The sequence below is a fragment of the Enhydra lutris genome, unplaced genomic scaffold, assembly GCF_002288905.1.
Source record: "Enhydra lutris kenyoni isolate GAN:26980312 unplaced genomic scaffold, ASM228890v2 scaffoldscaffold25, whole genome shotgun sequence".
NCBI lineage: Eukaryota > Metazoa > Chordata > Mammalia > Carnivora > Mustelidae > Enhydra > Enhydra lutris.
This window is the reverse complement of record NW_019154109.1, coordinates 12677316-12703645: the sequence shown is the minus strand read 5'-3', so window position 1 is coordinate 12703645 and position 26330 is coordinate 12677316. Positions and strand designations below refer to the sequence as shown.

The following is a 26330-nucleotide window of genomic DNA, read 5'->3' as shown; positions in this document are numbered from 1 at the left end:
AATAGGGTATATAAGGGTACCTGGCTGGCTCATTCAGTAGAGCATGCAACTTTTGATCTCAGGATTGTGGTTCAAGCCCCCACGCTGGGTGTAGAGATCACTCCAAACTAAAAAATCTTTAAACAAAAACAAAAACAGGGTATATAAATTAAGTTGAAATAATTGCATGGGATCAAGAGGAGCCTAAAATAATCCTTAAGAAATCAGTTTTCAAAATTGTATCATGGTTTTGAAAACACTCCATAATTACTACTGTATCCAGAGCAAAATATATTTACCCACAAACAAATGAAAAACTACAAATTCTTCTTTATTATTTTCAACCGAAATTATGTGTGAAAAATATTTTATTAATTTTTCTACTCAATTCCCACCAGATTTTTTCACATTAGTTACTTAGTAATACTACAGTGTAGTAAGTTTTAAAATAATCCTTAAAAAAAATTCACGTGTTTGAAGCCAGAAGATGAATACACAGTCCCCCTTCATGTTTAAACTTTTCCATAATAAACTGTTAAAAAGTCACGCATCAATTTCAAAAATGTATCTAGTTAAAAAAAAAAAAAAACTAGATAGTTTCCTTTCTAAAGAGAAGTTCCATAAAATGCCCTTTAAAGTTTAACTGCGAAAAGATTAGGAGCAAGAGTACAATTATTCCATAAAATTAAAAAAAGCAAATCCCAAAAGTTATTTTTAAAAATCCACTGTGAGCAGACTGTACATGGTTCTTGAAACTATTGGGCTGTACCAATTTCATTCAAATTGGCAAAGAAGGATCTTCTACCACCACATCCTATTTTTTTAAAAAGCAGATAGCCTAAACTGTCAAAACTCTGATTTTTTTATATACAGCTTAGCAGCCAGAAAATGCTACCAGACTGAGAGTAACACCAAAAATCTTTTAAGATTTATCATTTATTCTTAACCTGAAATTCTACTTTGAAGCATAATACTCATACCTTCCTAAAATTATTCTAATAATACATAAATAAATAACCCCAAACACTTAAAAATTCTGCTAAAATAAACTGAATGTTTATTAATTTTTCTTCTGGCAGCAATGAAAATCACTAGAAACTGTACTTTTGTCTTTTTCAAATGATCTGCATTAAAACCATACTTTCTCAAGATAAAATTCAGTTTTAAAATCCTCAAAATGTTTAGATATAATAGACAAATACTGATTTTTTTCATTAATGATGAGAAACAAGAGATCTAATTTAATCAAGATCTGACATTCATAAATTTTAAACATGTAACTGAGCTAAAAGATCGAGAGATTGATTATAATAATTACAGGTAGAGAATATCATTTATGCAATTTCTATGTTCATCATGATAGTATATACCCAGAACTTCTCTTATCTATAAGAGAAGTTCTTGGATCCAATGTCAAATAATGGAATTTGGGCAAGCACTCTTATGATCACTTTTATTTAATATGCACTACATGCACATGATGCAGGCTGGGAAAGAATCCATGCATTAAAGACAAGACAGACTGGTACTATTGCCAAACGTGCATTGAGTCAATTAGAATGTTGCTCAAAGTTCTTTATACTTAATGGTTTCCATGAAAATAAGTGCGGAAGCAGAAATATGTATGCATCCCAAAGCGTCGTCTTCATTTGGTTTCCTGTGCTTTCTTTGCATTCTGTTTTTCTTTTGCCTAGAAGTTAAAGATAGTATTCTATAAAATCTTAAAAGTCCATTTTAGATCATGTTAAAATGTGTGTACATGGGCATACTTAAGCTGAAAGACTTGAAATTCATTGTTTTTAAGATTTCTAGAGCATTAGCTTTCATAACTCGAGACTTGCAACATACTATTGCTGGACAAATTATAGTTATGCTCTGTCCCTCAGTAAAAAAGGATCATGTTTTGGTTTACAGTTCTTTCTTATCCGCAACTGAAATGTATTATAATTGTAATAATTTCAATTTACATAATTACTCATTCCACAAAGTCATACCTATTCATAAATGCTTCAAAACAATATATTTACCTATGTGCCCATTTCTCATTCAAACTGAGTATAAGAAAAATACTAGTTTCTGCATAGTTGGGTTTAATAGAATATCACTAAAGGATCACATATCTGTATTATTAATAAAATTTACTTATAGAACCTAAGAAAAATGCTCTCATACTTATTTCATTTGATCCTCATAACAATTATATAGCTTGAACCCAGTAACTCTATTTTATTTTTCAGCAGATGAAGACAGAGCTTATAGATATCACACTTGAAAAAAGTCACACCGCTAGTATAAAATAAAACCGCAAGAGGTCAAAAGACACCTGTTCTATAGTGGTGCTTTTCAATGTACATACCAATGACCTGGGTACCCTGTTATAATGCTGTTCAATAAAATGCCTGAGATTCTAAATTTATAACAACTTTTTAGGGGATACCAATTCCGCTGGTCTTCAGATGACACTTTGAGAAATAAGATTTTAGAGAACTACAATATAATGTTCTTTCCACTATGCCACTTGAATCAAAAAGGAATAGAGTTTTGCTATTATGCAACTAAGAAAAAAAACTTCCTTACATGGAAAAAATAGGGTAATTAGAACTATAATATTTTTATAATGTATTAGGTAGTATAATTATCATACAGCTATACGATGAAATAGTGTTATTCCTAAGAATATATTAAAAGGAAATATATGTACTATATAAAACTGCTTACATAAACATTTTTAGTTAACAAGCATAATTTATAATTTGATATGTATATAATTTTTATTTTTTTAAAAGATTTTATTTATTTATTTGACAGAGAGAGAATTCACAAGTAGGCAGAGAGGCAGACAGAGAGAGAGGAGGAAGCAGGCTCCCTGCTGAGCAGAGAGCCCGCTATGGGGCTCGATCCCCGAACCCTGAGATCATGACCTGAGCTGAAGGCAGAGGCTTAACCCTCTGAGGCACCCAGGTGCCCTGATATGTATATAATTTTTAACAAAGAAGCTCTGCTTCTAAATAATAAAAATAAAATTTAATTTCAGATATAATTTGAAATAAAAATATGTATTTTTCCCATATTGATCTCTGAATATACTCTGAACATATAGAATGTTTAGTAGGATTAACAAAAATAAACTTACTGGTTTATAACGTAAACTTTGTAACATAATTAAATGAGCAGACATATAATGCAGAGTGTGCATACATTTATTAAACTATATAATTCAGATAAAAATAAGTGAAATAAGTTAAAAATAATTATTACCATTTATTGAGGACTTATTTATGTACTTTATAGATATGCTCTCATTTAGTCCTGAAGAATGTGAAGTAGGTATGATTCCTAATTTATAGATGAAGAAATAGAAACTATAATAACTTGCCTAAAAGCACCAGCTAATAACATATCTGCAATTTAAAACCCAAAGCCTATATACTAAACTGAAAGTTCAGACTTTGTTAAAAATAAAAAACAATATTACATTTCTAAATAGTATGGAAAAAAGGTACATTGTTATGTTCTATACAGTATGCCAATGAAGTATCAAAATACACTGACCCAAGTGGATAATTCTGTAACCATAGATATCAATGTAGATATCATTGGGAATACCAACTGTTCTTCTATCTTATTTCCATTAAGGAATAGAAGAAGTAAGTTCTAAGATTATTACCAATTGAATTGTAATGTCTTAGTAAAATGGGGACAAAATTCAACATTGTGAAGGTGCTTTGAATCCCCCAGGGCAACGGAATCTATGATTTTACATTATGGTAGGTTATGGGTGATTGTTAAAAACCTGGAATAGACAATGATCCAGAATTACTAAGTTAAGATAAAAATATTAAAAGAATTATAAGTATACCTGAACTCAGTAAAAGTTTCACAAATGAAATTTTCATCTAGCTGATTTTATACTTTAAGAAATAGATTTGGTATATGGCACAAAAAGTTTTATAACTATGTATTTTTAGGTTATTTCCTGAGCAGTTCTTACGTAATGCATATTCAACGCCTCAGGAGATTAGAAGCCTCACGTAACAAAAATACTTATAAGGCTAGATCTTAACCTAATTCATTATAGCCATATGGCTTCAGGAGAATCAAAGTCTTGATCTTTTCTTTATTATTCTATAAAATAAAAAGATTTTCAAACGTAAATATTTTTATGCAATCACAGGCTCGAAGCAACTATCTCAGTTACTCAAGGATCTGATCTTGGACAGGTTTGGCATTTACCTCACTGCCAAGAGTAGCCACATCTTTCTTCTTTGATTCCCTCTCCCTCTTTTATGCTTTATTCTTTTATTATTTTCCCTTGGCATAGGGGGCTGGGGGGGGGAAAGAACAGTTAAACTTACTAATTCTGAGTAATTTCAACTTATCCATTTCTGTATTCTACATGTTATTTTTCTTAGAAGTAGTACTATTAAGCAATTATCACTGTTAAAGTTTTTGTATTATAATTACAAAATCTCATTATTTTTTTTTTATTTGTAACATTTGTGTTTATCTGCAGAAAGTGATATTCAGTATGATACAATGATTTTTTTTTTTTTCAAAATGAGATGAATACATTTGTGGTTAAGGAAGCTGATTTATTGGTCGAGAATATTGATTCTAACCACGGATTTAAAATTTTGTGGCTGTGAAACTTCAAGTGGCATAAAGCTATTTAAGAGCTACTCTGTGCTCCCCCAGGATCTTCAGCATGAATTGATTCTGGCACTTACCAGAACAATCCTATTCAGCACAATACTATAATTATTTATTCCTTTCCCTAACTATATCATGAACTGCTTAAGAGAGAAGAATGTGTCTTAATTATATGTACATCTACAGACTTTAAGAAGTCCTGGAATATAGTTAAAGCTAGATAAATGTTTGACTAACTTTAAAATTTCAAAAATTTTAATCAAATAATCCATCTGAATTTCTTTATATTCCTTAGGGGACATTCCTTAGGGTATAACAGACTGATTCCTTTAAAGGAATTCCTTAGGGGATAACAGATATTGCATATACACAAGGAATAAACATAACTTCAATATTGCTTATCCAATATTATTAATCAAAGAATAGTCTGAAGAAATAGGCAAAACGTAGATGAGTAACTATCCCTTCAAAAAAAGATGCAAACACAAGAACACACTGAGCTGGTGTCCCACTAACACAAGGCATTCATACACTGCCACCCTGTGTCCAAAATGTGAAGCAAGAAATTACGGTTCCAATGCTTATTCTCCCAACTATGCTTTCAAAAAAAAATCTGGGGATATAGTCATTAAAAAACAAAAATGGTTGTTTTCCTAATTTGCATCAAAAAGTTTATCCACAGGCCAATTTCAAAGCAAAATATACATTTTAAATTTCTCTAATAACATTTGTCTGGCCTCTAGTAATATTTATCTATAGTTAGAATCTGATGCAACAGATCATATGATTTAACACAATGGTATATTATTATTATTTTAATATTTTTAATAAAGAAATATTTCATACTGTTTCATACAAAGAACACAGTATTTAGGAACTTGAGAATCACAGAAGCCTAATTGTTAATTTAAAACTTTTAAAATCAGTTTCCCATCTTAGAATTTTATACTTTAACACCCTGGGATACATGAACAGAAAATCCGTATGGAAAACAGTAGACTTAGCAGTTTTCTGCAATAATTTGTACACTAAGTGCAAAAGCAGAAGCACACATGTTTCAGGATCCAGGTAATAAGGTATACACAAAAACACTGTCTCATTTCCTTTTGTTTATGATGATATAAAAAAAGCTGGGTTGAAATGTATCTTTGCTTCAGAAAGTTTAAAATTAATGAGAAACATACCAACCATGTACTCTGCTCTTAACGGTCCAAAATTTTATTTGCCTAGTAGTGTCTTTTTAAAGTATTTCTCAAAATGTAGTACACAAACCAGCTGCATTAGAGTCACTTGGGGTAACTTATTAAAGATTCCTTCCCTTGTATGAGAAGAGCTGAGGAGGGGCCAGGTAACACGTATTTTAAAGAGTATCCAGCAATGGTCACTTTCAGAAACACTGACTTACAGTATAAACTTAAAAACAATTTAACTGCATTGCAACTATGCAATTATTTTATTTAAGTGCCTTATATTGAAGGAAAAAAATCTTAGAAATCAGCATTTTTCACAAACGTATGTGAGCTTTCTTTCGGGGGAAGGAATACTAGCTTAGGAACGTATTTTAAAAAAAACATTTCTTAGTCTAAGCTATAGTTATTTTTCCCCCTTCAGTGTCCACTCAAGTTTTAAATTACATGATAATCCAAATTTTTCCTAATATAAATGACAAGAAATCTGTTTCAATCTTTATTTTTATTTTTATTTTTTTTTTTTTTTGAGAGAGAGAGAGAGAGCACAGGCAGACAGAGTGGCAGGCAGAGGCAGAGGTAGAAGCAGGCTCCCCACAGAACAAGGAGCCCGATGTGGGACTCGATCCCAGGACGCTGGGATCATGACCTGAGCCGAAGGCAGCTGCTTAACCAACTGAGCCACCCAGGCGTCCCCTGTTTCAATCTTTAACATTAAAAATTTGCTTTCGGGGCGCCTGGGTGGCTCAGTGGGTTAAAGCCTCAGCCTTCAGCTCAGGTCATGATCCCAGGGTCCTGGGATCGAGCCCCACATCGGGCTCTCTGCTCAGCGGGGAGCCTGCTTCCTCCTCTCTCTCTGCCTGCCTCTCTGTGTACTTGTGATCTCTGTCAAATAAATAAATAAAATCTTAAAAAAAAAAAAAACTTAAAAAAAAAAATTTGCTTTCAACTAACTTAGGGGCACCTGGGTGGCTCAGTCAATTAAGTGTCTGACTCTTAGTTTTGGCTCAGGTCACAATCTCAGGGTCATGAGATCAAGCCCCATGCATCAGGCTCTACACTCAGGGTGGAGTCCACCTGAGATTCTCTCTCCCTCTCCCTCTGACCCTCCCCACTACTCTCTAATAAATAAATAAAATCTTTAAAAAATATTTTTTTGCTTTCAGCTTACAGACAGGAAAATTTTAAAATTTTATTCTAATATTAGGTACAACCTAAGTTCTTAACACTAAGGATTCAGGACGGCTAAAGCAGTGGGACAATTCCTTATTTTTACTTTACAATATCAGGTTGAACTAATTCTCATCTAGAATATAAAATAATAGCTAAAAGCAAAAAAAAATTAAAATGGGAATGCTTCAACAAATTTTACCTCTACTCAAGTCAAGATGTTTATCTTGTTTTGGGGGAATCTAAATCTAATTTAAGTATTCATCAGTAAAATACATACCTTTTCTACTAGTGGTATTAACTGTTGGTGTTCTGCTAAAGTCTTTAATAATTCCATAATGAAAGGCAGGTAATTATGCTTCCTTCTGATATTTTCAATCTGAAAATAAAACAAATATCAAACCACACTAAGTTTCTGACATTTTGATCTTTGCATCCAACTCAAAACAGAAATGGGAGTAAATCTTCCATTCTCACAAGAAAAAATATTAGAAATAATGAGATTTCATCTCCATGAGAAAAAAGACTAATACAACAAAACATGTGACTTTCTTGGGTGTGGCTTCCTACTCTTGGCCTAACAAATAACACTTCTAAAAATCTAAAATTATTTATGAAAACTTAAGAGGAAAGTAAATTTAAGAAGCCCACATGAAGTGATCCGAAGGGGCATGTGCACCCGAATGTTTATAGCAGCAATGTCTACAATAGCCAAACTATGGAAAGAACCTAGATGTCCATCAACAGACGAATGGATAAAGAAGAGGTGGTATATATACACAATGGAATACTATGCAGCCATCAAAAGAAATGAAATCTTGCCATTTGCAACAACGTGGATGGAACTAGAGGGTATCATGCTTAGCGAAATAAGTCAATTGGAGAAAGACAACTATCACATGATCTCCCTGATATGAGGGAGAGGAGATGCAACATGGGGGGTTAAGGGGGTAGGAGAAGAGTAAATGAAACAAGATGGGATTGGGAGGGAGACAAACCATAAGTGACTCTTAATCTCACAAAACAAACTGGGGGGTGGTGGGGGGGAGAGGGGGAGGGGGGTTAGGAGAGGAGGGGGTGGGATTATGGACATTGGGGAGGGTATGTGCTATGGTGAGTGCTGTGAAGTGTGTAAACCTGGCGATTCACAGACCTGTACCCCTGGGGATAAAAATATATTATATGTTTATAAAAAATAAAATTTAAAAAAAAAATTTAAATTAAAAAAAAAAAAAAAGCCCACATGATAAATTAATGCTCTTACTACTACAACTATACAAATAATCAGGCCATACCTAAAGAAACCAGCTTTATTTTGTGATCAAGAATAATCTTTCTTTCAATTACTTTTAATCAAGAAGATAGACTGTAGGGACAGATCTGTACTTCAAGTGAAAACCATGCATTGTCTAGAGCACCCCTCCCAAGTTACGTGATTCTAGTTTGTTACTGCCCTTTCAGCTATAAAATAATCTGTCTGGCAGAGGTTCAATTTACTTTCTTTTCTCATAGGAAAAAAAGACAGTTTACATTTTTAGTAAATTCAGCATTCCTTTAGTTCATATAAATTTAAGCTGCTTTAACTTATTTTAACTAGTTGTGACATCTTACAGGTTCCTTCAATTAATTAATGAATTAAATAAAATCTTAACACATGTTCATATTATAGCAGTAAGAGAATCGTTTTACCTTTCTGAACAGACATTTTCAAGCAATGTAGCAGGTAAAGATTCTGAAAACTTAATCTGTATTTTATCTTAGGCTAATATTAAAACTTAGTGATGGAATAACCCTGCATTAAGAATATGTAAGTGTTGGGTACTTATTTTTGTATACCACATAAAATGGAAGATAAATATCTAAACTTTCATCCCTTACTTTCCTATCTCCATGAACTTGGAATTCTCTGGAACCAACCCCTACTACTTTAAACTGAAGAAATCCTACAGTCCAAGGTTCATTTATTTAATTTAACAGTCATTTATTGGCTGGCAAGTATGATGCGAAACACCATGCTAACGCTTTAGTGAGCAATAAAAAATTCTTGCCTTCAACTGAGCTTCAAATGAATAACAATGATTTTGATACACATGAGAAATGACATAACTACCATTTCCAAACTTATGCAAAATTCAAAGCTCCTTTTACTCTTTGCTCTCTCTGAAAAAAGCTTACCAGATTGCAAGTGAAAGAGAATGACATTCTTAAAGACAGACTTGCTTTATATTTGACTCTGAATTATACAAATGTTTGCCATAATTAAAATTAAATTAAAAGTTTTTTAAAAACCCTAAATAAATGGAAAGGAAAATAAAACAAATGAATCCAACTGTGCATTGGTGATATATAACCACACCAAGAAAAAATTGGTGACAGAACCACATCAAGAGGAAAACTTTTTCAAGTGAATTTAAAAATAGTAATTTGACTGTATAACCAAAATGGGGTATACCCTAAGGAAAAAAATAAACTTCAGAAAAAACTGTGCTGTTATTAACACTAGTATTGCTACTCTGAACCTTTCTATATATATCCATAGGTTTTATATATATATATATATATATATATATATATATATCATAAAGAAAACAAGTCATTATGTTAATATTGTTAGGCATCAAGACTTTCAGCTTAAAAGAAGAAATGCAAATGGTTAATTTCAAGTAGAAAGCCCTTTAATTCATTTTTTCTTTCTTTTTAAAGTAGGCTCCACATCCAACATGGGATGGAGCCTGAATTCATGACATGAGATCAAGACTCTCATGCTCTAACAACTGAGCCAGTAAGGTGCCCTAAGCCCTTTATTTCTAAATTTGAAGAGTAAATTCACATTGTACAAATTCACATTCTGTTTTCTCTACAAAACTAAAATAAGAGGCAAACAAAAATGCATTCCTTAGCTTTGAAAAGGCCTAGACATAATGACTAATCAGGATCACTGAGCACCCAAATAGTGGTTTCTAAATAATATTTCCCACCAAAAGAACCCAAGGCTTCTTAAAAAAAATGGCTAATCCAAGTCTGAAGTAGGAAATGTACAAGAGGAGTCTGAAACATCTTGTCATACTGGAAATCAAGGAAGCTATCAAAGATGAAGAGAATCATATCAAAAGGACTTAGGACTTGAAGTGGATCCTAATAGCCAAAGATAAGACAATTTGATCATTTATTGCAGTGAACTGAAGCATCAGATAGGTTAAAAATTTGTTCATAATGATACTTCAAAAAAAAAAATCAAAAGAAAGAAACCTCACTAGTTACCTTTGTGGGGTGCCAAGGAACCAAGTCATTATTCTGAAAACTAGTAAATGATGGGTAAAACAATCACGTATTCAACATATCTTCATGTCAAAATATACTACTCTAAATTAAAACAAAGGAACAAATAAAATAGAAAACATACCTTATATCTTTTTAGTTTCTGTACTTCTTCTTCAATAAGCATCTGGTTTTTGGCAACCTCTGACTGAATAGCACTTAACATATTACTACCCTGGTCTGTATCCATGGGTTCCTCCTTAGGGTAAAGAAAAAAAAACAGCATACCCTAATAATTGAGGCTTGAATCCAAACTATTTTAAAATGATAACACAGTACAATTATTTTCAAATTTTACTTTTTTTCCCTTCCTTCTCTATAAAGATTTTATTTATTTGAGAGAGAGAGAGAGAGAATGAGAGGAGACATGTTAGCAGAGAAGCAGACTCCCCACTGAGCAAGGAGTCCCATGTGGGACTCAATCCCAGGACCCCAGAATCACAACCCGAGCTAAAGGCAGATGCCCAACCAACTGAGCCACCCAGGCGCCCCTCAAATTTTACTCTTAATACTGGTGACAGAATACCAGTCTAATTGCAATGTTAAAGGACAAAAGCCCTAAGAAGTACTTTCCATATTTCTATGTTCTACAATAACACATGAATTTTTACCTAAAAAAAATCTATACTGCAATATACTATAGTGCTATAATCTTTTATTCAGCCACAAAATGCTTGAATATGCTATTAAGAAAATGTCACCTAAGGAATGTAAAGAAGATATTATTACCAATTATCTTCTCCAATCGTAATTACAACAAAAAAACAATTACATAGACTAGTAAAGATTACATGTAAATCTAAATGTACCCAATTAATTCTGTGAGAAATATATTCTAACTTGCTCAATTTCATAATGAAACTAAATAGTTAATTGCTAACACTTACTTAGCATGTAATGTTTGTCAGTCTAAGTTGCTTACATATATCATCTCAGTTAATCCTCACAACAGCCTTCTAAGGTAAATACAATTCACTTCATTTTACTTTAAGAAATTGAAGCACAGGGGCTTCTGGGTGGTTCAGTCAGTTAAACCACTGACTATTGATTTAGGCTCAGGTGGTGATCTCAGGGTCATGAGATGAAGACTTCATGGGCTCCATGCAGGGCACGGAACTTAAGATTCTCTCTCCCTCTCCCTGGTCCCCTACCACTCAGGTGCACGTACTCTCTCTCTCTCTCTCCAAAAAGAAAGAAAGAGAGAGAGGGAGGGAAGGAGGGAGGAAGGGAGAAGGAAACTGAAGCACAAAGAAGTATATTCCAATTCATACATCCACTAAGTGGCAAAGCCAGGAGCTAAATCTAGGCAGCCTGACTCCAGAGTGTGTTCTCTTCATCACCACTCAGGACACTTGATTAAATCAAGAAGGAAGGAAGGAAGGGAGGAAGAGAGAGAAAGAGAAAGAAAGAAAAGAAAAAGAAATAACAGAGAAAGAAAAAAAACAAAGAGATCGGATAAAGAAAGAGAAAGAACAAAGAGAGAAAGAATACCTTTCCTGAGACAACTGAACTAGAACTTTGCACTTAAAAATGTGGTCACAAACCTCAGCAAGTTGTCTTTGTAACTCTGCTATCTTCTGTTCATATATCATTTTTCTGTCAGACACAATGGCCATTAAGTTAAATCGAATTTCGCCTTCACTGTACCTAAAAAAAGTTAAAGTTTATAATGTAATAAAGAACTGTAACACTATTACAATTAAGATCATCTATTGTGACTACGCCATGGTTCTTTAGGATAAACACAAATTCTATCAATTGGCTACAGTGAAAATTGACATGTTAAAAAAGCTTTCATATATGAAAGGCTATAACTGCAGGAAAAAAAACTAGCTAAATTTAATCACAAATATTTTTAAATGTTCTAAAATAAAATTATATCACTGAACATTTGAAATAAAAAATATTTTGTTTTCCTACTTTTATAAGAGATATGGCAACCATCATTACTTCAGATCTCATTAAAAAAATAACTAAACTAAGACCTCACAGTTGTTGGATTAATTACTATGGCATTTTTGATGGTAATTAACTATATTCCTAACTACATACTTTTTTCCAAGTCATGATGTAGCTGCCATTTTTAGTTCATATATTTTATATTTCACTTATACTTTACATTTAATTATAAACTATAAAATATTTGTATAATATTTTACTAATATAATGTGGTTATACCCTGTTGCAAAATTTCTGAACGCTATTTTATCTTCACTTCTCTGATACCAGAGTATCACAATGAGACATCTCACAGTGTAAGTTTATTGATGGTAAGGATTGACATTAGAATTACTGGTAAGACGTGTAAGTGGTGCTTAATCAAGATGAAAACATATAGAAAATCTAAGCCTGTTTTTGCATCATATACTTACAACAATTTCGCACACATAGTTCTATTCACTGAAAGAATATGGAGCACTATAACTGCAGTGCTTTAAACCATGTAAAAATGTTTTTAAAACTCTGCTGTGGACAATTATCATATGATCTCACTGATATGTGGAATTTAAGAAAGAAGACGACAGAGGATCATAGGGGAAGAGAGGAAAAAATCAAAGACGAAACCAGAGAGGGAGATAAACCATGAGAGACTTAATCTCAGGGAACAAACTGAGGGTTGCTGGAGGGGAATGGGTTGGGAGGGATGGGTGGTTGGGTGATGGACAATGGGGTGAGTATGTATTGTAATGAGCACTAGACATTACATATGACGGATGAATCATAGACCTGTACCCCTGAAACAATATATTATATGTTAATTAACTGAATTTAAATTTAAAAAAATAAAACTCTGCTGTGGAACTTCCATTTCCTCATTTCCTCATTTCTCTCACTAAGAAAATATCAAAATAAAAACACCAGATATAATATATATTTTTAAAAAGAAAACGAATGCATAAATGAACATTCTGAAAGGTGGAGAGAAGGCAGACAAGCTAGGGAACCAGGACCCAAAAATAACACAGTGGTAAACTCTGTGAGTTATCTTATATGCCTTCATATAGCCTAGACTTGGAGTTAAAGAAGCCAGCAGCTAAGAAATACTAACAGGCACAGACCAAAAAAGGACCAACAAAAGTCTGTTCCTTCTATCCAAACAGGAAAGGATCAACTCACAAGACAGAAAACTTTTAGATAATAACCACTCTACCATAGCTAAACACAACCCAAAAAAAACTGTGCCCCAACTCTACCTACCAGTAAAGACTGAGTAGGGATATAGGACTTTCATCCCTGTGGGCAGTAATGACACCTATTTGCAGTATCTAGAAGAAACTAAAAGGGAAGCCAAGTAGGAAGTCACTACCATACAGTGGTAAAGAAGCCTCCCCCACTCCAGTGACAGTGAAGCCATGTAGTAAGCAGTAACAAGGCATTCCTACTCCTTCCAGCAAGGGTAGTATCAAGTGGACACTCTTTTGGGGGCCACAACTCCCCACAGCCCAGTAATAACAAGGAACCTCTTCCCATCTCAGGTATCAGTGGAAGCAGAGTGGAAACCTGAACATCTACTCCCACCTGGCAGTAATGAGGTAACATCCTGATTTACTCTGCTAGAGCAGTGCCCATATAAACCAGCTTAACAGAAATTTCACTTAAAAAATCCAGAGTCGGGGTGCCTGGGTGGCTCAGTGGGTTAAGCCTCTGCCTTCGGGTCAGGTCATGATCCCAGGGTCCTGGGATCGAGCTCCGCATCGGGCTCTCTGCTCGGCAGGGAGCCTGCTTCCCTTCTTCTCTCTCTGCCTTCCTCTCGGCCTACTTGTGATCTCTCTCTCTGTCAAATAAATAAATAAATAAAAATCTTTAAAAAAAAAAAAAATCCAGAGTCTTGGGACACCTGGGTGGCTCAGTGGGTTAAGTGGCTGCCTTCGGCTTGGGTCATGTGGGATTGAGTCCCACATTGGGCTCCTTGCTTGGGGGGAAGCCTGCTTCTCCCTCTGCCTCTTCCTGCCACTCTGCCTGCCTGTGCTCTCTTTCTCTCTCTCTCTCTCTCTCTCTCTGACAAACAGATAAAACATCTTAAAAAAAAAAAATCCAGAGTCTTTTTATACAAAACCACAAATGTCTAGGTCTCAATCTGTAATCATTTGTCATATTAAAAATGATGAAAATCTCAACTTGAATGAAAACACTAATCAAAAGAAAACAGGGCTGCCTATATCACTATGAAATAAAGTAAATTTCAAAACAAAATTTACTAGAGTGGGACATTACATAATGATAAAAAGATCAATCCACTAAGAAGAAATAATGATAAATGTTTAGTTTACACACCAAACAACAGACCTGCAAAATACATAAAGTAAAAACTGATTAAAACTGAAATGAGACAAATCCAAAACTATCCCAATTTGCCAATGATATGATTATGAAGAAAATGCCAAGGAACTCACAAAGAACTTCTAAAGCTGGTGCATGAGTTCAATAACGTCAAAGTATGCAAGAAAGAAAATAATCAACTGTGTTTCTACACACTAACAATAATCAAAGAAATCAAATATGAAAATAAAGTATCATTTGTAATCAATCAAAAGACTCAAGTACTTGGGTACTTTATTATCTGACAAAACATGTACCGGACCTGTATGCTAAAAAGTACAAAATGCTGATGAAAGAAATTAGAGAAGATCAAAGTAAATAGAGAGACAATACCATGTTCATGGACAGGAAGACTCATCATAGTAAAGATGCCAATTCTCCCCAAATGGATATAAATGTTTGACACAATTCCTATCAAAATCCCAGCAAGAAGTTTTATAGATATGCACGAGATTATGCTAAAATTTATCTGGGAAGACAGAGGAACTATAACAGCTAAAACAATTTTGAAGAAAAAGAATAAAGTTGTAGGTATCAGTTTATCTGATTTCAAAACTTACAATACAGCTATAGTAATCAAGACTGTGTAAGACTGTCAGAGAGCAAACAGGTCAACAGAACAGAGTAGTGAACCCAGAAACAAACACATAAATACACCCAACTGTTATTATAATTCTACAAATTGCTAGAGGAAGGATAACAACAAATGGTGCTAGAGTAAATGGACATGCATAGGCAACAAAATGAACTTTGACTAACTTCACAACATGTACAAAAATCAATTCAAAATGGATCACAGACTTAAATGTGAAATGTTAAAACATAAATTATTTAGGAAAAAGACAAAATCTTCAGGATCTCAGGCTAGACAAAGAATTCTTAGATTTGCCAACAAAAAACAGTTCATAGTAGAAGAGAGTGATAAATTAGACTTCATTGGGATTAAGAGCTTTTGCTCTGTGACTGTACTGGGAGAATTAGGGGATAGGCTACAGACTGGGAGATAATATCTGCAGGCAACATGTCTGATGAAGAACTAGTACTATCTATATAAAGAAACTCAAGGCTCAACAGTCAAAACCAATCTAATCACAAAATAGGCAAAAGGCATGAAAAGATTTTCAACATCATTAGTCATCAGGGAAATGAAGATTAAAACTATAATGAAATATCACTACCACCTACTATAATGGCTAAAATAAAAAATTTTGACAAAACCAAATGGTAGCAAGGATATGGAAAAACTGGATCAATCATCCACTGTTGGTAGGAATGAAAAATGATACACTCTGTAAGAGTCTGGCAGTTTCACAGAAAATTAAACATGCATTTACAACTCAGCAATGGCACTTCTGGGCATTTATCTCAGAGAAATAAATACTTATGTTCACACAAAAATGTGTACACAAATGTTTACTGCTGCTTTATTCATCATGGCCAAAACCTAGAAGCAATCCACATGTCCTTCAATGGGTAAATGAGCAAAAAAAAAAAAAAAAAAAAAAAGGTCCTACCCATACCATAGACTACTACCCACCATTAGAAAAGAATGAACTACTTATGTACTTAACAACCTGGATAAATCTCCAGAAAATTATGCTGAGTGAAAGAAGCCAATCCAAAAAGTTACATATTGTATGATTCCATTTATATAACATTCTTTAACTGAAAAAAATGATAAAACTAGGGATTAAAGATGGGAGGGGAGAGTGGCAACAGAGGAAGTGGTTGTGGCTCTAAAACCACGACATGAGAAATCCTTGTGCTCATGAAATCATTCTGCACCTTAAATGCATCAGGGTCAACATCCTGGCTGTTGACACTGTACTCTAGTTTGATAAGATGTTACCACTGCTGGGTAAAAGGTACATGGGATCTCTCTGTATTATTTCTGTAACTGAATGTGAATATATAATTATCTCAAAATAAGGGTTTTAATTTAATTTAAAAAGATGCTTAAAAACAACTCCACAAAACAACCATACAAAATATCTAATGGAGATCTGCATGTTTAACCTTTATAAAGAGGACATATTACCATGTAGAATTTAAATATTTCTGAAATAGATTTCCTGAACATATTAATCCAATCAAAAGTAGATGTTCATGCACTGCTAAAATAATAATAAAATACAAGATGAAAGAAAATGTTTAAAAATTAGAATACTATGCCAGTGAGATTAGCTGAGCATTTACTTTTGTATCCTTTTTTCTATGACTGGCCTCACTGCGCTGATCCAGTCATCTTGATTGCATGCACCTAGAAAGAAATTTGAAAGCAATTAAATCAAATAAAATCAACATTAAAATTATTTCAAAAGTTAGTCTAAAATATCTTCTTATAAATATTTTGGAAAATTCAGGATGGTAAAAATCCTTTTAGCATAGCAATGTTAAGCTTCAATTTAAAGATAAAGGCAAAGAAAGCATGAGTATAATTTGCATTACTACATTATTGCATCACTTAGTAGGTGCTCAACAAATGTATGGAAAAGTAATTCATTAAGGAGTTATCCCATTAAAATCCACAACTTTGTGAAATAAGAATACCATTTTACAGTAGTAAAACCGAGGGCTAAGAAAAATAGCACACAAATTAGTAGCAATTAAGGATTCAGTCCTTATCAGTCTGACTCCCTACCATAACTATAAAATAAAAAACTGAAATCTATACATAATGCAAAACTAATTCTACCCAGTTGTTTTAATCCTCTTTTTCACCATAATTTTTAGCATAGCCACCAGATGTATAGCAAAACTGGATGTTCTACTTTATCTTTTACTTCCTTTGTATTTGATGGTTCTAACAAATACAGAGTAAGTGACCAGATAGAAGCCAACAGAGAAAATATAGAGATCAGTTTAACCACCAAACTACAAAAAACTTCAAGAGAATTTTTAAAAATTATATTTTTCTGTGACATAAAAAAATAAATATTTTTAAATATAGAGGTAACATGTAAATCTGCATAGATGAATTATTGGTTCTATGCAGGGGACATGGTCAAAAAGTATAAACAAAATGAACCTAGGTTCTTTTTTTAATCTAATAGAACTATAAAGTTTTATGAACAGCAGATAACATTAGGTTTAATAAAAACAGGTTTTGTTGAAATTAAAATGAACCTAATTTTTTTTAAAAAACGAAACTCAATGAGCTAAAAATAAAAAGTTAAAATTCTTTGTGAGCGTGTGATTTTAGTACAATATCAGAACTAACAATTATACCCTTTACCTTGCTAACTAACCATTTATCATTTCTGCTTAAGGTTAGAGATGGGTGGAATTGGGACATATCTACCCTCTGGTCCAAAGAACAGCATATTATTGCACTACTTAGACAGAAACCTCAGGGGCGCCTGGGTGGCTCAGTGGGTTAAAGCCTCTGCCTTCGGCTCAGGTCATGATCCCAGGGTCCTGGGATTGCCCTGCATGGGGCTCTCTCTACTCATTTTATTTAACCTTATAAGCTAATGAAAAGCTTAAGACTTTCATGACATTATACTACCTTACAGTCAGTCACCTTCCCCTTAAAATCTTCCCCTTAAAATCCCCCTAAAATCTAATCTTAAAAAAAAAGTGCCTGGGTGGCTCAGTCGTTAAGCATCTATCTTCTGCTCAGGTCATGATCCCAGAGTCTTGGGATCGAGCCCTGCACCGGGCTTCCTGCTCCGAGGGAAGCTTGCTTCTCCCTCTCCCACTCCCCCTGCTTGTGCTCCCTCTTTCGCTGTGTCTCTGTTAAATAAATAAATAAAATCTGTAAAATAAATAAATAAATAAAATAATATCTAAGCAGCGTTGCGGCAAAAACAAAGGAGAATACCCTATTTTTTTCCTTGTCAAAAGTGCAATACTTGTAACAGGAACCAGATTACCTAAATCAATTGGTCCTTCTCTTAATCCATCTAATTCATACAATCTTCCATTTACAGGAACATAACTGACAAAATGAAAAGCGTCTTCTTCTTTTGCTGATGTCTTTGCATCAAATTCAAACATTTGCTGTCTTCATGAAGAAGAAAAAAAAATAGTGAGAGATAAACAAGCAAAAAAGAACAAGTGTTTACTTAATAAAAAGTCTCTTTACCTGGCAAAACTGTTGTGTACTTGTCGGATCACATCTGAATTGCTCAGTGCCAAACCTTTCATCTAAAATAAATTGTTAAAGTAGCCGATTAAAAGGAGAACTATTACAAATAGGGCATTTTGGGAATAATAAGAGTATACTCACAGCTGCATCAAAACTTTGTGAAAATTCTTTAAATTCTGATAATGTCTCTCCCAAATGGACATCTTGATGGGTACAGTTCAATAACACACTTACTATAGCTTGAGTAGCACAAGCATTGTTAATTACCTATAAAACATAAAAGCAAAAATATTATCAATTTGTTTTTTAAAAAGCAGCTTTTAACTAATGACAATGCCCTCTAAAATATGAATAATACTAATAGTTTTCAAAATGTATTTCATATAGTCTTAACATAAACATAATAAGCATGTTTAATTCCATTCTAACGTATTTTCAGGAATTTGCTGTAATTCTGGAGTTGAGGATTCTAGGAAACCATATAAATTAAATAAACTCATAACATCAGTGAAACCAACCAGTTAGGGTAATAAGACAAATCTTTCCTAATCTTAAACACAGCTGATTAAGCCAAAATAACTTGTCCTCCCTCCTATTCACACTTCTTCCTAAATTCGTTTCTGCCTCTCCAAATTTAACCCATATTTCCATATTCATCATAGGCTCCAACTCACCTAGGTGGCTTTTAGAGAAATTATCCAACAACAATTGCTATTAGTTTCTACCTTCGAGTTCCTAGAGAGGATACATTTTGTCCACACATTTTTTTCAGCTCAGTCCTATACAGTCTTTACAGTGCTGTCATCTAGTTGTTAACAATTTATTTAGCAAATTATGTGGACCTTACATTTTAGTAAGAGTGAAAAAACATGTAGATAGCACGTACTATGTGCCAGGTACTTTTCTAGGCACTTCACGTGTATTAATTCTTTTAATTCTCTCAACAATCTATGAAGACGTAGTAATATTATTATCCCCATTTTACATTAGTGGAAGCTAAGGCACAGAGAAATTAAGTAACTTGCCCCAAGGGCACAAAGCTAATAAGCAAGAGGCAGATAGTCTCAGTTCTAGAATTTGTGCAGTCAGCCACTATGTTAGGCGGACTCTGTACATTTATGTGGTCTCTCTAATGAGATTATAACCTACTGTGGTCAAGGGCTTCTTCCATATTTCCTATAACCCCTACACAGTGTTGAGATTATAGAGCTAGAAAGAACCTCAGATGATCAGTGTGAATACCAGCAAGGTTAATTATAAAGTTGAACTAAATTTGGTGAATGACCTTTAAAAATACAGTTTAGTACTATTGCTGTTTATTTTGTTACTACATTATAATTAAATACTATCTTCTAGAGTCTTTCCAAAATGCTAACTCACTTACACGTTTACAATTTAGCAAGCTATTTATATCCTGCCATATTTCAGAAGAAAAACTTTCAATTATTTTCTGTATTTAATTCTTACAGTCCTCTACTTATTACATTGCCAGAGGCTTTTGAGGTCTTGTGAAATCCACCAGTTCTTAGATCATGTGCAGCAGTATGTTTGAAAAATTCCTCGATAAGACTGCTTTCTCTACTAGGAAACATTCTCTTATACCCAATTCTCAAGCAAATACAACAATACCACCACATTTCTGATATCCTCTCTGATAATATCTTGTACTCAGAACTGACAAATCAGAGAAAAGTAACAGGAAATCTAGAATCCAATTAATAGTGATTTCTTTTAATATGTATTTTTCTCTGAATCACAATTCTTTAGTAAATTTGGATAAGAAATTTCAATGATTAAAGGAGACTACATAAAGGTTTGGTTTACTAAAACTTAGTAAGACTCAGTGTCCCCTTACCTTGGACCAAATTTATATGAGATGAAATTATCTGGGAATGGGTTGGTAGGAGCAAAGTTAGAAGAAGTTAAAATTTATACTCATTCACACATTCTTTCAAATTCACACATTAAGGACATACTATGTACCCAGTGCCAGGTTAGATGCTGAGGCTATGGCAGAGAATACTCTCAAACATTCCTATAATCTAAGGACTTCAAATCTGTAATCCATCACTTTAGAAAACTTTTTTAAAGAACTGGAAAAAAAAGCTCCTTCCAAAGTAATCAAGTTATATACGTTAAACATGCATTTTTCTTATAATCAGGTTCAATATTTTTTTAAAAATGAAAAAAATCCAGTGGTTAATACTTCCCCTTCAATATTAATAATGATACACATTGTCTATGGTTTGCTATAGCTTATTTTGTGTATGAAGAATACTAATCATGGTGTGCCTGCGTATAAAAATAGCTTTCCAGGTTTAAAATGAGTCTAGCGCCACCAAGTGGTTATGCTATATATAGCATAGAACTGCCAAAAGAAAGACCTTAAAAAGGGTACCTCCATACACTCATTCATGTATTTACTAAGCACCTACAGTGTAGGTGTTCCATACATTGTGGTGTTTGGGATGCATAGTGAATGAGAGAGAGGTCTTTCACCCAATGAAACTCACATAAGAATCATTTACATCCATCTATTTGGAAAAACTTTTAGTTCCTGTCACAAAAAATTCACTGCAGCATAAATTATTTTATAATTTCCAACTTTTTTTTTTTTTCTCTAATTTATCCTGAGTATTCTATTATATGCTCTGGCATGTAACACATTTTCAAACACAGTAGTACAGTTCAACAGTTAAAAAAAAAAAAAGGCTAGAGTAAGAGGTCACAAGTAGGGCTGGCCCAGAAAGAACCTTAAGAATTTAGTTTGAATTCCTTTGAGGGAACATATATTCTTTGGTTCATCCAGGCTCTCCCACTCCCTGTTTCTTACAGACAACCCAGTTCACGCATGCATGTTGCCAACCTGATACTACAGCCATTTGACTAGCAACCCCTGGACTAGAGAATAACTTCTTCTCATAGTTTATACAAAAGAATATAGTGGGTGCTCAGAGGAATGCTCCTACAATAGTTTTAAGTACTGCATTATAAATCACAGTCAATTTTCACTAAGGTGTAGCTATAAAATAAAAAAGTTTTCAGTATTTATTTATAGTCAAGGGGAAAAAAAGGTTGAGAATAAAACTGTGGGGTCCTAAAGGGAAGGTGACTCTAAATAAACACAAAATCGAAAAAGTATACATGCCCTGCCTATGAAAAATTTAGAAAAAAGTCCATACATGAAAAAGAGATGAACAGAAAACCAAAATGATGAAGGAAGAAATCATCTTTAACTGAAGTATCATAGCTTTCTCAATGAATATAAAATTTTAACAGAGCTTTGAAAGCTTGACAGAACCGAGAGAATAGAGAAGGAAATTCATTTAGGGAAGCAAGAGGATCTGAACAAAGGAACACATTCACGTGGTATGTTCAAGAGACAATAAGCATACTGGTTTGTATTAGAATGGTTGTGGTCAGGGTACGGCATCATTTGTTACCTTGAAAATCACTGACCTTGAGTGATTAGTAGTTTGCCCTAGGAGCAGAAGATTTTTAATAGGAAAATAACATAATAAAAATAGGGTTTTTATTATGAAAGATTCAGATGACAATTTACAGCAAGGATTGAAGATGGCTGAAAACAGAAACAAGATCAGCTGGATTACCCTATGAAAAAGATATGAAACAATAAAAGGTGAGATTAATGGCTTTTTAAAACCTGTATCACACAAATATGTAAGTCAAAATTCTAGGAGTCAGGAATACAACAATAACAACAACAACAAATATTGGGTGCCTGGGTGGCTAGTGGGTTAAGCATGTGCCTTTGCTCAGGTCAGGATCCTGGAATCCTAGGATGGAGCCCCGCGTTGGCTCCCTGCTCCACAGGGAGTCTGCTTCTAGAACCCTCTGTCCCTCCCCTTGCTCATGCTTTCTCTCAAATAAATAAATAAAATCTTAAAAAATAAAATAAAATAAGGTTAAAAAGAGTAAGGGCATACTAATATCCATATGAAACAATTTTGCTTTATATGGGTATTAGTATCCATATGAAAGATTTTTATAAAATGCAGAAATTTAAAAAAAAATCTTATCAAAACCAAATCAAGAAGAAATAAGTGTCTTAAATGGTCTTTTAACTATTAAATTGAACCAACAGTTTATATACTCACAAAGAAAATACCAGGCCCAGAATTGACTGTATAGGCTAATTCTAATAAAATCTGAAAAAAAAGATCATCTAAACTTTATATAAATTCTTTGGCACAATAAAAGAAAGAGGAAATTCCAATTCATTCCATGAAGCTACCAAACCCCTAATACTAAAACTAATCAAAGCCATTAGGAGAAAAGAAAATTAAGGTCCATTTCATTTATAAATACAAATGCAAAACACTAAACAAATAATACTGAATTAAATCTGACAGTACATAAAGACAGAATATATCATGATCAACTGGGCTTATCCCAAATATGAAGGATGATATAATATTTAGAAAAATCATTAACATAGCTGACTGCATTAATCTATTAAAAAAGAAAAATAAACACGATCATTACAATATGTGCAGAAAAATCACTTGAAAATTTTTCACAATAAAGACACTCACTAAATTAATAACAGAATGGGGGCGCCTGGGTGGCTCTGGGTTAAAGCCTCTGCCTTCGGCTCAGGTCATGATCCCAGAGTCCTGGGATCGAGCCCCGCATTGGACTCTCTGCTCAGCAAGGAGCCTGCTTCCTCCTCTCTGCCTGCCTCTCTACCTATTTGTGATCTCAGTCTGTCAAATAAATAAAAATCTTTTTAAAAAAATTAATAACAGAATGCCCTTACTTAAAAAACAACATTTAGAAAAATAAAAATAAAAACCAGAGTAATCATCAACCAAAACAAGAAAATGGTAAAAGCATTCTCTTTAAAATCATGATGATTTTATTGAAGGTCTTAGGCACTAAGAAAAATAAATCAGGGGGCGCCTGGGTGGCTCCGTCATTAAGCGTCTGCCTTTGGCTCAGGTCGTGATCCCAGGGTCCTGGGATGGAGCCCCACATTGGGCTCCCTGCTTGGTGGGAAACCTGCTTCTCCCTCTCCCATTCCCCCTGCTTATGTTCCCTCTCTAGCTGTGTTTCTCTCTGTCAACTAAATAAATAAAATCTTAAAAGGAAAAAAAAAATAAAAGAAATCCTTAAAAAATAAAGAAAAATAAAGAAAACGAATCAGAGGTGTAAGGATTTGAAAGGAGGAAATAAAACTGTTATCATTTGATAGAGTAATTTAGATAGAACCCCCTCAAAAACACCAACAAACAAATATTAGAGATAATAGAAGAGTTTAGCAAGATAGCTAAATATTCAAACATAAAAGTGAATTGCATTTTTTTTGCCAGTATCGAACAATCTAGAAAATTAATTGAAAAGAAGATAGGACTTATAATTATAACAGAAATATCACGGAGTTAGGAGAAATCTAACAGAAGAGGAAATTACCTCTACAGAGAAAATTACACATGTTAAAGATAATAAAGATCTAAATAGATACATACTATGTTCATGACTTAATATGAAGATATAAATTCACCCCGAAGTGATACTTATAGTCAATGCTATTCCATTCAAAATTCCAACAAAATTTTTCATACAACTTGGTAAGATGACTCTGAAATTTAATTGAAGAGCATTGGGCCAAGAATAGAAAAAGAGCAGGGAGGGAAGACATGACCTATTAAATAGCAGACCTTATGAAGAAGTGAAAGCAATTAGGACAGTGATACTGGCACAGAGACAAACTGATGAGTGGAACAGAGTCCAGAAAACATACAAACTCTGATATACAACAGAGGCAGAATGTTAGATAAGTAAGGAAAACAACAGATGTTTAATAAATGAGGCTAGAAAAAAATGATGATCTATATGGAAAAAGATAAAACTGAACTCCTACTTCACATGCTATACCAAAACCCAACTCTTGAGGAATTAAGGACATGGATGTTGAAAATTAAAATTGAGGGGCACCTGGGTGGCTCGGTGGGTTAAGCCTCTGCCTCCAGCTCAGGTCATGATCCCAGGGTTCTGGGATGGAGCCCCGCATTGGGCTCTCTGCTCAGCAGGGAGCCTGCTTCCCCCTCTCTCTCTGCCTGCTGCTCTGCCTACTTGTGATCTCTCTCTCTGTCAAATAAATAAATAAAATCTTCAAAAAAAAAAAAAAAAAAAGACACCCAGAAAAGGTATGCCAACTTGGAGAAGCAGTATCAAGAACTCATAAACAACTCCTACAAATGAAAAAGAAAAGCACAATTCACCCCATAGAAAAATAAAAACAAACAGAAATTTCAGAGAAGAAACACATATGCCACTTTCAAAATGTAAAGGGAGATGTAAACCAAGACCACGATGTAGTACCATTTTGGGACAAGCTGGCTGGCAAAAATTTAAAAAGCCTGACAATACCACATTGGAGCATGCCGCTGCATAGTTACTCAGATATTGCTAATGGGAGTGTTACTGGAGTATCTACTTCATAAAACATTTTGATACATTTATGTATCATATTAAGTAGTCAATTCTACTTCTAGGTATACACCAGGAGAAATCTGCATATATACAGCAGCAGACATGTAGAGAAATATTTCTAGTCACACAATTCATAGTAACTCAGATGGAAAACTCAAATGTCAATCTAGGAAGAGTAAGTAAATAAACCTAGCATGTTCGGGCAATTGTTACTATACAGCATGCAAAATAAAGGAACTACTAAGATAAACAACTTACAGAAGAATCTTAATGATATAATATTAAGACAAAAAGTAAGTCCCCCAAAATCACACAGAGGATGTGAGAGAGGAAATGAAATGAAGCATTTATGTCAAGAAGTTTTAAAGCGGAGCCAGCAGGGATGCCTGGGTGGCTCGGTAGGTTAAGCGTCTGCCTCCAACTCAGGCTCCTTGCTCTGCGGGGTACCTGCTTCTCCCTCTGCCTGCCACTCCCCCTGCTTGTGCTCCCTCCCTCTCTCTCTCTCTGACAAATAAATAAAATCTTAAAATTAAAATAAAATAAAATGGAGCCAGGAAGCCACTAAGGAAATGGCCTTATGCACATCCTCACAGGACAAAAACCATGAACTTTGAATTGGGAAAAAGGGAATAAATTCCAAGGACTCTGCCAAAGACCTGCAACTTGCAGTAAGACTTTGCTTAGTGAAAGCCTTAACAACCACACTATATTCAGTCAAGACTAGTCTTCTCTGAGCCAACATCAATCAAAATTCTTTGTAAACAAAACATACAAACATCCCTCTTGTCATAAGACCCTTGATTTTATTCCCTAGGGAACACAATTTGGGTTGCTACCCAAATCTGTGCTCCCCAATTTAAATTTTGAGACCCCAAATAAGTGCTTTTATTTCAGCACTGCCTCTTTTCTTAATTGGTAAGCATAATACTCTCTATCTAGTCAAAATTTTATATACACACCCCTTTTTAGGATTACAAAACATATAAAAGAGAAAGCAAAAGGGGATGCCTGGCTGGCTCAGTCAGTAAAGCGGGTGACACTTGGTTTTGGCTGAGGTCATGATCTCAAGAGGAGCCCAAAGCCTGGCTCTGTGCTCAGTGTTGAGTTTGCTTCAGATTCTCTCTCCCTCTCCCCTCCTGCTCAAGCTCTCTCTCTCTCAA

The 26330-nt window shown here is 34.1% G+C and overlaps 1 protein-coding gene across 2 annotated transcripts in view; it reads right to left on the bottom strand.

The window, feature by feature from the left end:
• Positions 1 to 1416: 1416 nt before the first annotated feature.
• LOC111151016 (ubiquitin C-terminal hydrolase L5) overlaps positions 1417 to 26330 on the bottom strand; it is a 41975-nt gene continuing 17061 nt past the window's right edge. Inside the window, exons 4-11 of one of the 2 annotated variants that reach the window (XM_022508715.1) lie at positions 18856 to 18981; positions 18712 to 18773; positions 18500 to 18630; positions 16821 to 16884; positions 11849 to 11951; positions 10390 to 10503; positions 7267 to 7365; positions 1417 to 1669 (exon numbers count right to left, since the gene is read on the bottom strand). In XM_022508715.1, coding sequence (XP_022364423.1) covers positions 1625 to 1669; positions 7267 to 7365; positions 10390 to 10503; positions 11849 to 11951; positions 16821 to 16884; positions 18500 to 18630; positions 18712 to 18773; positions 18856 to 18981 — 744 coding nt within the window. In that variant the 3' untranslated portion in view covers positions 1417 to 1624. The remainder of the gene's footprint in view (positions 1670 to 7266; positions 7366 to 10389; positions 10504 to 11848; positions 11952 to 16820; positions 16885 to 18499; positions 18631 to 18711; positions 18774 to 18855; positions 18982 to 26330) is intronic. The other variant, XM_022508716.1, reaches the window with a different exon arrangement.